The sequence below is a fragment of the Spermophilus citellus genome (assembly GCF_964194105.1).
Source record: "Spermophilus citellus genome assembly, chromosome: 7".
NCBI classification, from domain to species: Eukaryota; Metazoa; Chordata; class Mammalia; order Rodentia; family Sciuridae; genus Spermophilus; species Spermophilus citellus.
The window spans coordinates 123,305,157-123,318,831 of NC_138188.1; the positions used below are offsets into that span (position 1 = coordinate 123,305,157).

Consider the following 13,675-nt stretch of genomic DNA (forward strand, 5'->3'; position numbering starts at 1 on the left):
TACAGAGTATATATATGTGTATGTGTGTGTGTATACATATACACACATAGAAATAAAATATTGATACTAGAGTTCTTTTGGGAAATTTTGGGTTGTGTGAACTATAATATTATTATAGTTTAGAAAAATACATTTTTTGTTACTTTTAGCTTCTGTTGCTTTTTTTTTTTTAATAAACTTTTGTTTGGCTTTACACATGTCACCAATCCCATCTTATTTTCTAGCTATATACAATTATTGATGTGATGGAGTTAGGTTATTTTGAGTTATGACAGAATAAAAATCATATTATAGCATTTGGCAACACTGACAGCTAGACCACCAACTAGACATTCCTTGAGTTTTGGTACAGATCACAGAGCAAATGATTTTTCTAAATTTATGTACTGGTTTCTCTAATTATCAATATTTGGGGCTTGTCTTTATTCAATGGGGCTCATACTCTAGGTAGTGAATAATTAAATACTTCAAACAATAACTGATGTTTAGGTTGTTTTCATTTCATCATCAGGTTAAGAGAGATGAATCTGGAGCCATACATGTGACTAAACAAAAGCACCTTCACCTATACTATGACCTCATCAACTTTACTGTGAGTATCATTCAAACTAAATGCCTCCATTGATTTCATGCAGTTATTTTGAATACATGGTGTATTAAAGCTAATAGGAGTTCTGCCTTGAACAGAAGGATCATGTACATACAGGCAGAAGTGAAATCCTGCTTATATTGAATGATGCCACATAATTATTTCCTTTTGGCCTGATGTTTTGCTGAACACACAAGACCAGGCAATTTTTCTTTGATGTCTTGATTAATTCAAAGAGAAGTCTGGATTCAGAAGTATTTAGATGGCTTTCTTTAGGATTATTGCCCCACTTTCTCTCTGAACACACTTTTGTATTTCTGAGCTTGTCCTAATGAGTTTAGGAGATTAAATTACTATTCTTGTGGTTAAAAACTCTACTGAGTTCTCTCTATACCTGATATCTCAGTTCTGAATGACATCTTGGTTTTTTTTTTTTAAAGCTGTCTTTTTTTAATCAAATTTTATTTTTTTATTTTTCAAGTGTATTAATTTTTAGTGTATTAGTATATTAGTTTTGAGAATAGTGGAATTACAGTATTTTTTATTTCTCTCATTACTTTTGTTTTTAGGACATCAGTATCTGGTGTCCATTGAAATATTCTGTACATGAATGAATATAGGCAGCCCTGAATATAAGGGAAAACCTCATTTTTCCAATAAAAAGACTAATAAAATTGTTTTTCCCTCCAATTTTGTAATGTATAATTTTCAGGATACAGATGAAATATATTTGTTTTTTTTATGATGTATGATTTATTAATTTAATTGCATATTGCATTTTTTACTCCCAGAGACAAGAGTCTTGCTTAAGCAGGTCTCAAACTCCTAGGCTTATGCAATCTTGCATCAGCCTCCCAAGTAACTGGGACTACAGGTTTATACTTCTGTGCCTTGCTTTTTTTGTTTTGAGACAGGTATTACTATGTTCCTCAGAGTGATCTTGAACTCCTGGGTTGAAATGATCCTCTTGCCTCAGCTCCCTAAGTTCTGGGACTACATACAGGGACCATTGGGCCTGTCCCACTTTACATTTTGAACTCACTCATAAACTATTGATTTAGAAATAAGGTTGAGCATCCTTAATCGGAAAATCTTCAAACTGAAATGTTCTAAAGCCCCAAACTTTTTGAGTGCCAATTTGATGGCACAGGTGGAAAATTCTATACTTGACATTATGTGACAGGTTTTAGTTAAAAATGCAGGTATGCCAAAAATATTGTATAAAATTACCTTCAGGGTATGTGTATATGAAACATAAGTGAATTTCATATTTAGATTTGGGTCCCTTTTACAAGATATCTCATTATATATGTAAATATTTCAAATTCCCAAATGAATCCAAAACACTTCTTGTCCTAAATATTCCATATAAGGAATATTTATCCTGAAATATTTTTTTTTCATATGTGTTTTGTGAAGTAACTTTGTTCAGATTTCTGTAATACATCATTGTCTTTCTCATCACCCAAAACCCTGTTGAATCATCTAACATAATTTTGTAGAATTCATGATCATCACTTCTGTTTAAGATGATTGAAATACAATGTTTTAAACATCTTCCTATGAGTATGTCACTGTAAATTTTTTCACAATCACAAGTAGCCATTCTTCCTAGTAGGTCAGTTGGTGATTTCATTTGTCCTTTGGCAGATCCACGATGTGACCATTTACTATATTATTTTATGAATGACCTTTAAAAGGACTGTTTACAACACTGTCAATATTTGCAGTTATGAGGTTGATTGCAGGAATAATGTCTAAACTTAATTCTTTCTGTGATTTTCTCTTTCTTTTAGCCAGGTGACCCTTTAAAGTACCTAAAATCTAGCACCGATTTAAGGTTGTATAAGGGTAGAGTGTCTTTCCTAGAAGATACTTTGTTTTTCAAATTAATCAAGAGAATACCTTTTAAGAATTCTTTGTAAACATTTTGCTTATCAAATTTCCTCTGTTTGACAAAGATTGGGGTGAGGGACCTTTTAGTGACTACTCTACAGTGATCGGGCATAACTGTAGCATATGCTAAAAGAAAACCCATTTTCAATTTAGTTTTCTTTGATATGGCATTATGCAAATAATCTAATAAATGGAATAGGTTATACAAATATATCAGTGTAAACACTTTGTTCTACTTGATAATTCTGATTGAGCAGATTTTAAGATTTCATTTATTTCTTAGAGAAGGATTGTGCTTTCTAATTTTCTTTTTGAAAATAAGAAATCTTATTTTACACATAACTCAAGAAATTTATTAAAGTGGTATTGTTAAGATTTCTTTTTTTTCTTTTTAGTACCAGGGATTGAACTCAGGGTCACTTGACCACTGAGCCACATCTCCAGCCCTATTTTGTATTTTATTTAGAGACAGAGTCTCACTGATATGCATAGCACTTTGCTTTTGCTGAGATTGGCTTTGAACTTGTGATCATCCTGCCTCAGCCTCCTGAACTGCTGGGATAGGCATGCCCACTGTGCCTGGATAAGATTTTTAAAATTATTAATTTAGTATTATTTAAATTACAATGGTGTTTATTAAAGAAAATTCAGAAGATACAAAATAATAGAAAGACAACTCTCCCTTAATTTTTAGGGAGTTTTAGAAGGAATCATATGTTTCAAAACTTCTGTTTTAAAATATGTATGGCTTCAGTGCTAGCAATCATCCTCTGACCAGGTAGGTTTATGAAGCTAAATTTTCTCTTTTGTTTAATTAATATAAAAAGCAGAAATGTGAAATTTGTCATTGCACTGAAGTCATTTGTGCCAATCCACTTTAAACAAAACTTATAAAATCCCATATAGTCTGTAATCTATTACAGCCTTTAGTCAGTCATCTCTTCCATTATTAAAGTGTTATTTTAGCACTGTGAAAATTCAGTACTATTTTTCTCTGGACTGTTACTGAATAGTTCTTGCCATGATTGTGTTACCATATTTTAAGTTATTAAATAGATAAAGTCCTTGATGTAATTTAGCTGAATGGCCAGCCTTTCTTCTCCTGAATGATGATGTGGGCTGGACCTCACTTTTATTTTGTTGTGTGCTTAAATTGCAGTGGATAAACTCTCGTACAGTTGTGCTCTTAGACAGTGTAGAGAAATTGCATGTGATTGATCGGCAGACACAAGAAGAACTGGAAACAGTGGAGATCTCAGAAGTTCAATTGGTATATAACAGCAGCCATTTCAAGTCACTCGCCACTGGTGGAAATGTCAGCCAGGCTTTGGTAAGGGTAATCCATTATCTTAGTGTTACTTTGATAAATTTGGTGTTTTGTTGTTTTTGTTAAAGGAATAGGAAGTTATGGGGACTATTTTCCTGTCTTGAGGTGTTTCTTTGAAAGCTACTAGGTGGAAATAAATGGGTATGGAGGTATTTGTAGATATCAGGATGTGAGCCAAACCTGTTATTTTTTCTTCACATATGTCATTAATTTAACTTAATACCAAAGACTTATTAACTTTTATATTGAAAAGTGAGTGAAATTGAGAATTTGTCCTTGTACATGACTTAATTTGAATTGATAAAATCAAAATATTTTAGGAAGTTCAATTTGGTGACAATAAGCCTGGTACATTTAAGGGACAAGTGGCCTACGAGACTTGACAAGAAATGGTAGTGGTAGGCATTGAAAAGCACAGATGGCTTTCAGAGAAAGAAAATTCTTTTAGGGCAGGTGGTAGATGAAGTATAGGACCTTAAAGAGGGGAAAATAACAGAAAATTTATGATCTTAGTATTAATTTTACTCTTATTATAGGCAACTACAGTTATAACCTTAAGCAGTTTATATAAGTAGTTTATAGTTAACTCACTTTGAATCATGATCTCATGTTTCCTACCATTAATCTTTAAATAAGAAAAATAGACTGATGTAAGACTTTCCTGGGTGATTTCTTGAAAGAAGTAGTAATGACGATCATAGTTAATGAAGATCTGTAGCATGATATATAGGCATTGCTTAAATTTCTTTTAATTATAACTTCGAAGCAATATATATATATATGTATGCATGTATATATTATATATGTATATATTATGTATGTGTGTAAAATATGGGTGCTCCAGTCCCACAATTTTTTTTTTATTTTTTATTTTTTTTTATTGGTTGTTCAAAACATTACATAGTTCTTGATATATCATATTTCACACTTTGATTCAAGTGGGTTATGAACTCCCATTTTTACCCCGTATACAGATTGCAGAGTCACATCAGTTACACTTCCACTGATTTACTTATTGACATACTCATGTCTGTTGTATTCTGCTGCTTTTCCTATCCTCTACTATCCCCCCTCCCCTCCCCTCCCCTCCCCTCTTCTCTCTCTACCCCCTCTACTGTAATTCATTTCTCCCCCTTGTATTCTTTTTCCCTTTTCCCTCACTTCCTCTTGTATGTAATTTTGTATAACCCTAAGGGTCTCCTTCCATTTCCAAGCAATTTCCCTTCTCTCTCCCTGTCCCTCCCACCTCTCATCCCTGTTTAATGTTAGTCATCTTCTCATGCTTTTCTTCCCTACTCTGTTCTTAGTTATTCTCCTTATATCAAAGAAGACATTTGGCATTTGGTTTTTAGGGATTGGCTAGCTTCACTTAGCATAATCTGCTCTAATGCCATCCATTTCCCTCCAAATTCTATAATTTTGTCATTTTTTAATGCAGAGTAATACTCCATTGTGTATAAATGCCACATTTTTTTTATCCATTCGTCTATTGAAGGGCATCTAGGTTGCTTCCACAGTCTTGCTATTGTGAATTGTGCTGCTATGAACATCGATGTGGCAGTGTCCCTGTAGCATGCTGTTTTTAGGTCTTTAGGGAATAGACCCAGAAGGGGAATAGCTGGATCAAATGGTGGTTCCATTCCCAACTTTCCAAGAAATCTCCATACTGCTTTCCAAATTGGTTGCACCAATTTGCAGTCCCACCAACAATGTACAAGTGTACCCTTTTCCCCACATCCTCGCCAGCACTTGTTGTTGTTTGACTTCATAATGGCTGCCAATCTTACTGGAGTGAGATGATATCTTAGGGTGGTTTTGATTTGCATTTCTCTGACTGCTAGCGATGGTGAGCATTTTTTCATGTACTTGTTGATTGATTGTATGTCCTCCTCTGAGAAGTGTCTGTTTAGGTCCTTGGCCCATTTGTTGATTGGGTTATTTGTTATCTTATTGTCTAATTTTTTGAGTTCTTTATATACTCTGGATATTAGGGCTCTATCTGAAGTGTGAGGAGTAAAGATTTGTTCCCACGATGTAGGCTCCCTATTTACCTCTCTTATTGTTTCTTTTGCTGAGAAAAAACTTTTTAGTTTGAGCAAGTCCCATTTGTTGATTCTAGATATTAATTCTTGTGCTATGGGTGTCCTATTGAGGAATTTGGAGCCCGACCCCACAGTATGTAGGTCGTAGCCAACTTTTTCTTCTATCAGATGCCTTGTCTCTGGTTTGATATCAAGCTCCTTGATCCATTTTGAGTTAACTTTTGTGCATGGCGAGAGAAAGGGATTCAGTTTCATTTTGTTGCATATGGATTTCCAGTTTTCCCAGCACCATTTGTTGAAGATGCTATCCTTCCTCCATTGCATGCTTTTAGCCCCTTTATCAAATATAAGAAAGTTGTAGGGGCTGGGGATGTGGCTCAAGCGGTAGCGCACTCGCCTGGCATGCGTGTGACCCAGGTTCGATCCTCAGCACCACATACCAACAAAGATGTTGTGTCCGCCGAGAACTAAAAAATAAATACTAAAAATTCTCTCTCTCTCTCTCTCTCTCACCCCCCCTCTCTCACTCTCAAAAAAAAAAAAAAAAAAAAAGAAAGTTGTAGTTTTGTGGGTTGGTTTCTGTGTCCTCTATTCTGTACCATTGGTCCACCCGCCTGTTTTGGTACCAATACCATGCTGTTTTTGTTACTATTGCTCTGTAGTATAGTTTGAAGTCTGGTATCGCTATACCACCTGATTCACACTTCCTGCTTAGCATTGTTTTTGCTATTCTGGGTCTTTTATTTTTCCATATGAATTTCATGATTGCTTTCTCTATTTCTACAAGAAATGCCATTGGGATTTTGATTGGCATTGCATTAAACCTATAGAGAACTTTTGGTAATATCGCCATTTTGATGATGTTAGTTCTGCCTATCCATGAACAGGGTATATTTTTCCATCTTCTAAGATCTTCTTCAATTTCTCTCTTTAGGGTTCTGTAGTTTTCATTGTATAAGTCTTTCACCTCTTTTGTTAGGTTGATTCCCAAGTATTTTATTTTTTTTGAGGATATTGTGAATGGAGTGGTTGTCCTCATTTCCATTTCAGAGGGTTTGTCGCTGATATACAGGAATGCCTTTGATTTATGCATGTTAATTTTATATCCTGCCACTTTGCTGAATTCATTTATTAGCTCTAATAGTTTCTTTGTAGACCCTTTTGGGTCTGCTAGGTATAGAATCATGTCATCTGCAAATAGTGATAATTTAAGTTCTTCTTTTCCTATTTTTATGCCTTTAATTTCTTTCGTCTGTCTAATTGCTCTGGCCAGTGTTTCGAGAACTATGTTGAACAGAAGTGGTGAGAGAGGGCATCCCTGTCTTGTGCCAGATTTTAGAGGGAATGCCTTCAATTTTTCTCCATTCAGAATGATGCTAGCCTGGGGCTTAGCGTAGATTGCTTTTACAATGTTGAGGTATGTTCCTGTTATCCCTATTTTTTCTAGAGTTTTGAACATAAAGGGATGCTGTACTTTGTCGAATGCTTTTTCCGCATCTATTGAGATGATCATATGGTTCTTATTTTTAAGTCTATTGATGTGGTGGATAACATTTATTGATTTCTGTATATTGAACCAGCCTTGCATCCCAGGGATGAATCCTACTTGATCATGGTGTACAATTTTTTTGATATGATTTTGTATCCGATTCACCAGAATTTTATTGAGGATTTTTGCGTCTAGGTTCATTAGAGATATTGGTCTGTAGTTTTCTTTCTTTGAAGTGTCTTTGTCTGGTTTAGGAATCAGGGTGATGTTGGCCTCGTAGAATGAATTTGGAAGTTCTCTCTCTTTTTCTATTTCCTGAAATAGCTTGAAAAGTATTGGTATTAGTTCCTCTTTAAAGGTTTTGTAAAACTCTGCTGTATACCCATCCGGTCCTGGGCTTTTCTTAGTTGGTAATCTTTTGATGGTTTCTTCTATTTCCTCAATTGATATTGGTCTGTTTAGGTTTTCTATATCCTCCTGTCTCAATCTGGGCAGATCATATGACTTAAGAAATTTATCGATGCCTTCACTATCTTCTATTTTATTGGAGTATAAGGATTCAAAATAATTTCTGATTATCTTCTGTATTTCTGAAGTGTCTGTTGTGATATTGCCTTTTTCATCCCGTATGCTAGTAATTTGAGTTCTCTCTCTTCTTCTCTTCGTTAGCATGGCTAAGGGTCTGTCGATCTTATTTATTTTTTCAAAGAACCAACTTTTAGTTTTATCAATTTTTTCAATTGTTTCTTTTGTTTCGATTTCATTAATTTCAGCTCTGATTTTAATTATTTCTTGCCTTCTACTTCTTTTGCTGTTATTTTGCTCTTCTTTTTCTAGGATTTTGAGATGAAGTATGAGATCATTTATTTGTTGGTTTTTTCTTTTTTTAAGGAATGAACTCCATGCAATGCATTTTCCTCTTAGAACTGCTTTCAATGTGTCCCATAGATTCCGATATGTTGTGTCTGTGTTTTCATTTATCTCTAAGAATTTTTAAATTTCCTCCTTAATGTCTTCTATAACCCATTGATCATTCAGTAACCTATTGTTCATTCTCCAAGTGATGCATGATTTTTCCTTCCTTCTTTTATCATTGATTTTCAGTTTCATTCCATTATGATCAGATAAGATGCATGGTATTATCTCTACTCCTTTATATTGTCTAAGAGTTGCCCTGTGACATAATATATGATCTATTTTTGAGAAGGATCCATGTGCTGCTGAGAAAAAAGTGTAACTGCTTGATGTTGGGTGGTATATTCTATATATGTCAATTAAGTCTAGGTTGTTAATTGTGTTATTGAGTTCTATAGTTTCCTTATTCTACTTTTGTTTGGAAGATCTGTCCAGTGGTGAGAGAGGTGTGTTGAAGTCTCCCATGATTATTGTATGGTGGTCTATTAGACTCTTGAACTTGAGAAGAGTTTGTTTGATGAACATAGCTGCACCATTGTTTGGGGCATATATATTTATGATTGTTATGTCTTGTTGGTGTATGGTTCCCTTGAGCAGTATGTAGTGTCCCTATTTATCTCTTTTGATTAACTTTGGCTTGAAATCTATTTTATTTGATATGAGTATGGACACTCCTGCTTGTTTCCGAAGTCCATATGAGTGATATGATTTTTCCCAACCTTTCACCTTCAGTCTATGTATGTCTTTTCCTATCAAATGCGTCTCCTGTAGGCAGCATATTGTTGGGTCATGTTTTGTGATCCATTCTACTAGCCTGTGTCTCTTTATTGGTGAGTTTAAGCCATTAACATTTAGGGTTATTATTGAGATATGGGTTATCCTTTCAGCCATATTTGTTTCTTTATGTTACTGAATATGGTTTGTTTTCCTCTTTGATTATTTTCCCCCCTTTACTGTCCTTCCTCCCACTGTTGGTTTTCATTGTTATTTTCCATTTCCTCTTCCTGTAATGTTTTGCTGAGGATTTTTTGGAGAGATGGTTTTCTAGCTGCAAATTCTTTTAACTTTTGTTTATTGTGGAAGGTTTTAATTTCATCTTCCATCTTGAAGCTTAATTTTGCTGGATACCCAATTCTTGGTTGGAACCCATTTTCTTTCAGTGTTTGAAATATGTTATTCCAGGATCTTCTAGCTTTCAAAGTCTGTGTTGAGAGATCAGCTGTTATCCTGATTGGTTTACCCCTAAATATAATCTGCTTCCTTTCTCTTGTAGCTTTTAAAATTCTCTCCCTATTCTGTATGTTGGGCATCTTCATTATAATGTGTCTAGGTGTGGATCTCTGATGATTATGCACATTCGGTGTACTGTAGGCTTCTAGGATTTGGGATTCTGTCTCATTCTTCAAGTCTGGGAAGTTTTCTCGAATTATTTCATTGAATAGATTGCTCATTCCTTTGGTTTGGAGCTCTGTGCCTTCTTGTATCCCAATGACTCTTAAGTTTGGTCTTTTAATGTTATCCCATATTTCTTGAATGTTCTGCTCATGGTTCCTTAACAGTCTTGCTGAGCTGTCTATGTTCTTTTCAAGTTGAAATCCTTTGTCTTCATTGTCTGATGTTCTATCTTCTAAGTGTTCTACTCTGCTGGTAGTATTCTCAATTGAGTTTTTAAGTTGGTTTATTGCTTCCTGCCTTTCTAGGATTTCTGTTTGTTTGTTTTTTATAACCTCTATCTCCCTGTATAGTTGATCTTTTGCTTCCTGGATTTGTTTATGTATTTCATTGTTGAAGAGATCTTTCATTGTCTGATTTTGCTGTCTAATGTCTTCCTTGAGACTCCAGATCATCTGAAGCATGTATCTCCTGAATTCTTTATCTGACATTCCATCTGCTGCAGATATTACCTCTTCTAACGTTGAGTTGACCTGCATTGCTTGTGGTCCTTTCTTTCCTTGTCTCTTCAAACTGTTCGCATTTCTTTCTGCTTACTGAGACTGTTGTGTTGTTGAATTTTCCCCCTATATATTTGTATTACTCTTGTATAGTTGCAAAGTCTCCTGCGCAGGCGCGGGCAGGGGCTCTGCTCCTCCTCCAATTGGGGCAGTGTGCCTACCACATTGGCAGGCCGCTGGGCCTGTTCTGCTGGTTGGTAGCAGGTGCGCCTACCTTGGAGGCGCGTGGGGTGGCTCTGCCACTCCCAGGTTGCTGGGCCTGACCTGCTGGTGGGTTGCAGGTCCGGCTACCTTGCAGGCGCGGGGGGAGGGCGCACACCTATTTCTATTTAGACAGTTACGCGAAATGGAGGACGTAATGCTTGGGATGAAAGTTGGGGGGAAGGGGAAGGTAGGTGTTCTTGAAAAGAAAGAAGGAGAGGGAGATAGATAGCATAGAGGAGAATGGAAAGAGTAGTAAAACTTGGAAGGGGAGAGAGAGGGAAAAGGGAGAGAAAAAATTAAAATGAAATAGGAAATAAAATTAGGTCTTAGAGATCCATTTTCTTCTCTTCCCGTAGGCAAAGCTGTGCCCTCCGGGCTGAGTTTTGCCCTCAGTGTGTCAACAGCAATCCTTGTAAGGCGGATCCTGGGAGTCTCTCAATCCTGTTGGTCCAGAGCCGTTTCACTTCTACGGCCCCTCCTCCCCTTCCTCCTGCCAGCCAGCCAGGTCCTGCTCACCGGAGGCAGTTCCCCAAGGATTTGGTTACACTTTCAGCCCCACCGAGTGCTCTATTTCCCTAACTACTGAGCACTCTCGCTGTCATTCATCTAAGCCCCAGTGCTGTGGAGCTGTGGTCTGGGAGTCAATTGTTTAATTTTTCCGGACCCCTTTGGTGGGCACACCTTCGGAATCTGGCAGCTAAGACCATTGGTGTCGCTGCTGGTGGTAATAGGAGTTGGGGGTCGAGGATCCCCTCTACTTCCCTCAGCCCCTACAGTCACAACCACACTGCTGGCGGTAGGAGGAGTTGGGGGTCTGGAGTGTCCTCTGTTTCCCTCCGCCCCTACCGTCACACCCTCTCAGTTCGCGGTTGGGGGATTTGGGGGTGGGGAGTCTTCTCTGCTTCCCTCTGCCCCTACAGTCACGCCCTCGTCACTGGCAGTAGGGGGAGTTGGGGGTCGAGAGTCCTTTGGCCCTTACGGTCACGCCCACGGAGAGATTTTGAAGTTTCCCGGTTGTTTGTATCTGGTGTGGGTGGGAGTCACACACCTGCTAAAGTAGATTCCGCTGGGAAGGAATCTCTTTGGCCGAACTTTGGTGACTTTCCCTCTCTGCTGTGGCGGGCCCCTGGCTCCTTGCCGGAGGGTCCGAAGGGAGGGGTGGAACTGGCTTGTCTCTGGTCTGACACAATCTCTGGTTTTAGTTCCCAGTTCGATATTTCGTAAAGGGTTGGTTAGATTCCCTTCACGCTGTCTGGTGGGGGGGGGAGCCGTTTGCCGGGTGGGCGGGGCTGTTAGTAGAGCCGGAAGGGCACGGGCTGTCTGCTGGGCCAGGCGGGGACACTTCTCGCTGCGCCGGGCCACCGGGGGCTGCCTATAGAGCTGGGCAGCTGCGGCCGCGTGGCTAAGATCCAGGACGGCGAGATGGCGGGTGCCGTCTGCGGGTTCGGGTGGGCCGCGCCGCTCGGGGCCGCCGGCCGCTTTCTGAAGCGGCTGGTGGCCGCGGGATTGTACCTCTGCACCCGCCGGGGGGCCGCCTTTAGAGCCAGGCAGTTGCGGCCGCGTGGCTAGGAGCCTCGCAGGCGTGGTGGCCGTTCGCAGAGCGAGAGCAGGGCCTCCCCGGGACGGTGGGATGGCGGGTGCCGTCTGCGGGTTCGGGCGGGCTGCGCCGTTCTGGGCCGCCGGCCGCTTGCAGAAGCGGCAGGTGGCTGCGGGACTGGACCTCCGCGCCCGCGTGGCCTGCCAAGATCCAATTGTCTGGGACAAACTGACACTTCTAATAAACCTACCAATTCCCGGCAGGTCCCCTCTTAACGGAATTTTGCTAGAAGTTCCTCAGTAGGTAGACTGCCGCTGTTCCAATGGGTCTTTCTGATCCCGTTAATGTGGAGACATTGGAATCGCTGCTTCCTCGCCGGCGGCCATGTTGGATCCCCCCAGTCCCACAATTTTTAAAAATATTTTTATTTGTTATTGTGGGCCTTTATTTATCTATTTTTTTATATGTGATGCTGAGAATTGAACCCAGTGCCTCACACATGCTAGGAAAGCGCTCTATCAGTGAGCCACAACTCCAGCCCCCAGTTCTATAATTTAAAAACCAAGAAAATCCAGAATAAGAAATGATAATGCAATAGGATTTACTAAGGTAATAATAATTACTACCCGAAATAGGTATTTTCTTTCACACTTTGAACTTGAACTTTTAGCCAAGATGGACTAATGGGGATTGGATTTACTCTCTTCTCTAAGATAATCAAAAGTAATAATAATAATAATAATAATAACTGGAAAAAAAAGAAACTGTAGTTCTCAAGACATGGCAGTGTCTGACAAAAGAGAACAAATGATGTGAGGTCTGTGATTGCCCTAGCTTCCAAACCTGAATATCTCTGGGCTGTGTCTCAGGGAGGAGGAGCTCATCTGGAGCCTAGAGGACTCCATGAGTTGAGGAAACAGAGCTGAAACTGCGGGAAGATAAAGGTGAACTGAGTTTGCAGTGTAGCATACCAGAGAGGAGAATCCTATCAAAGAATTTCTCTTGAGTATTTAGCAGACTGCTGATCAGCAAATGCGTTTGAAGATAATACCCAAGGATGGGGAAAGCATTGGAAATGTTTTGAAGGAACTGTATCTAGTGCTCAATCAGGACCGAATGTAGTTCTTGTAACACGAGTTAGAATGGGGAGCTTCATCATTCACAGAGCACTGGATAGAGTCCCTAGAGGCATCTTACCTCAGTAGTGGGGAATTAGGACTAAAGTAAATGCTCTATGGGCCTCCACTAACAAATCTTAAAAGCAAAATCAGAAAGGATCAAACTGTTTCCAAGTAACGTAACCATCCCCAGAACAAAGCACAAGACTATTGACAGAATACAGAAATCTCCACAATCCAATAAAGTAAATTCACAATTTCTGTCCTTCAGTTAGAGATTACTAAGTATGGAAAGAGGAAGAAAAATACAATTATAATAGGACAAAAAAATAAATCAAAAGTAACTCAGAGCTGACATAGATATTAGAATTATCAGTCAAGGATATGCTGAGCTTCTTGAATGGGTTTACAATTTTAGGAAGTTTTTATGTCCCATGTGTCCAAAATGTTAGAGAACTAGGCTGTCTTTAAAAAGTTGCTAATATGACTTCTAGAAATGAAAACTATAGTATATAAGACCAAAAAAAAGAAAAAGAAAAGAAATGCACTAAAAGGGATTAATGGCAGGTTAGACAATGCAGGATAAAAAATTCATGAACTTAAAAA

General features: G+C 38.5%; 1 protein-coding gene across 2 annotated transcripts in view; it reads left to right on the plus strand.

The window, feature by feature from the left end:
- The window catches only part of VPS8 (VPS8 subunit of CORVET complex), a 271,364-nt gene that overhangs the window by 46,180 nt on the left and 211,509 nt on the right, over window positions 1-13,675 (plus strand). For both annotated transcript variants that reach the window (XM_081301471.1, XM_081301472.1), the window contains exons 14-15: window positions 512-592; window positions 3,645-3,815. In XM_081301471.1, the coding sequence (XP_081157597.1) occupies window positions 512-592; window positions 3,645-3,815 (252 nt within the window). The remainder of the gene's footprint in view (window positions 1-511; window positions 593-3,644; window positions 3,816-13,675) is intronic.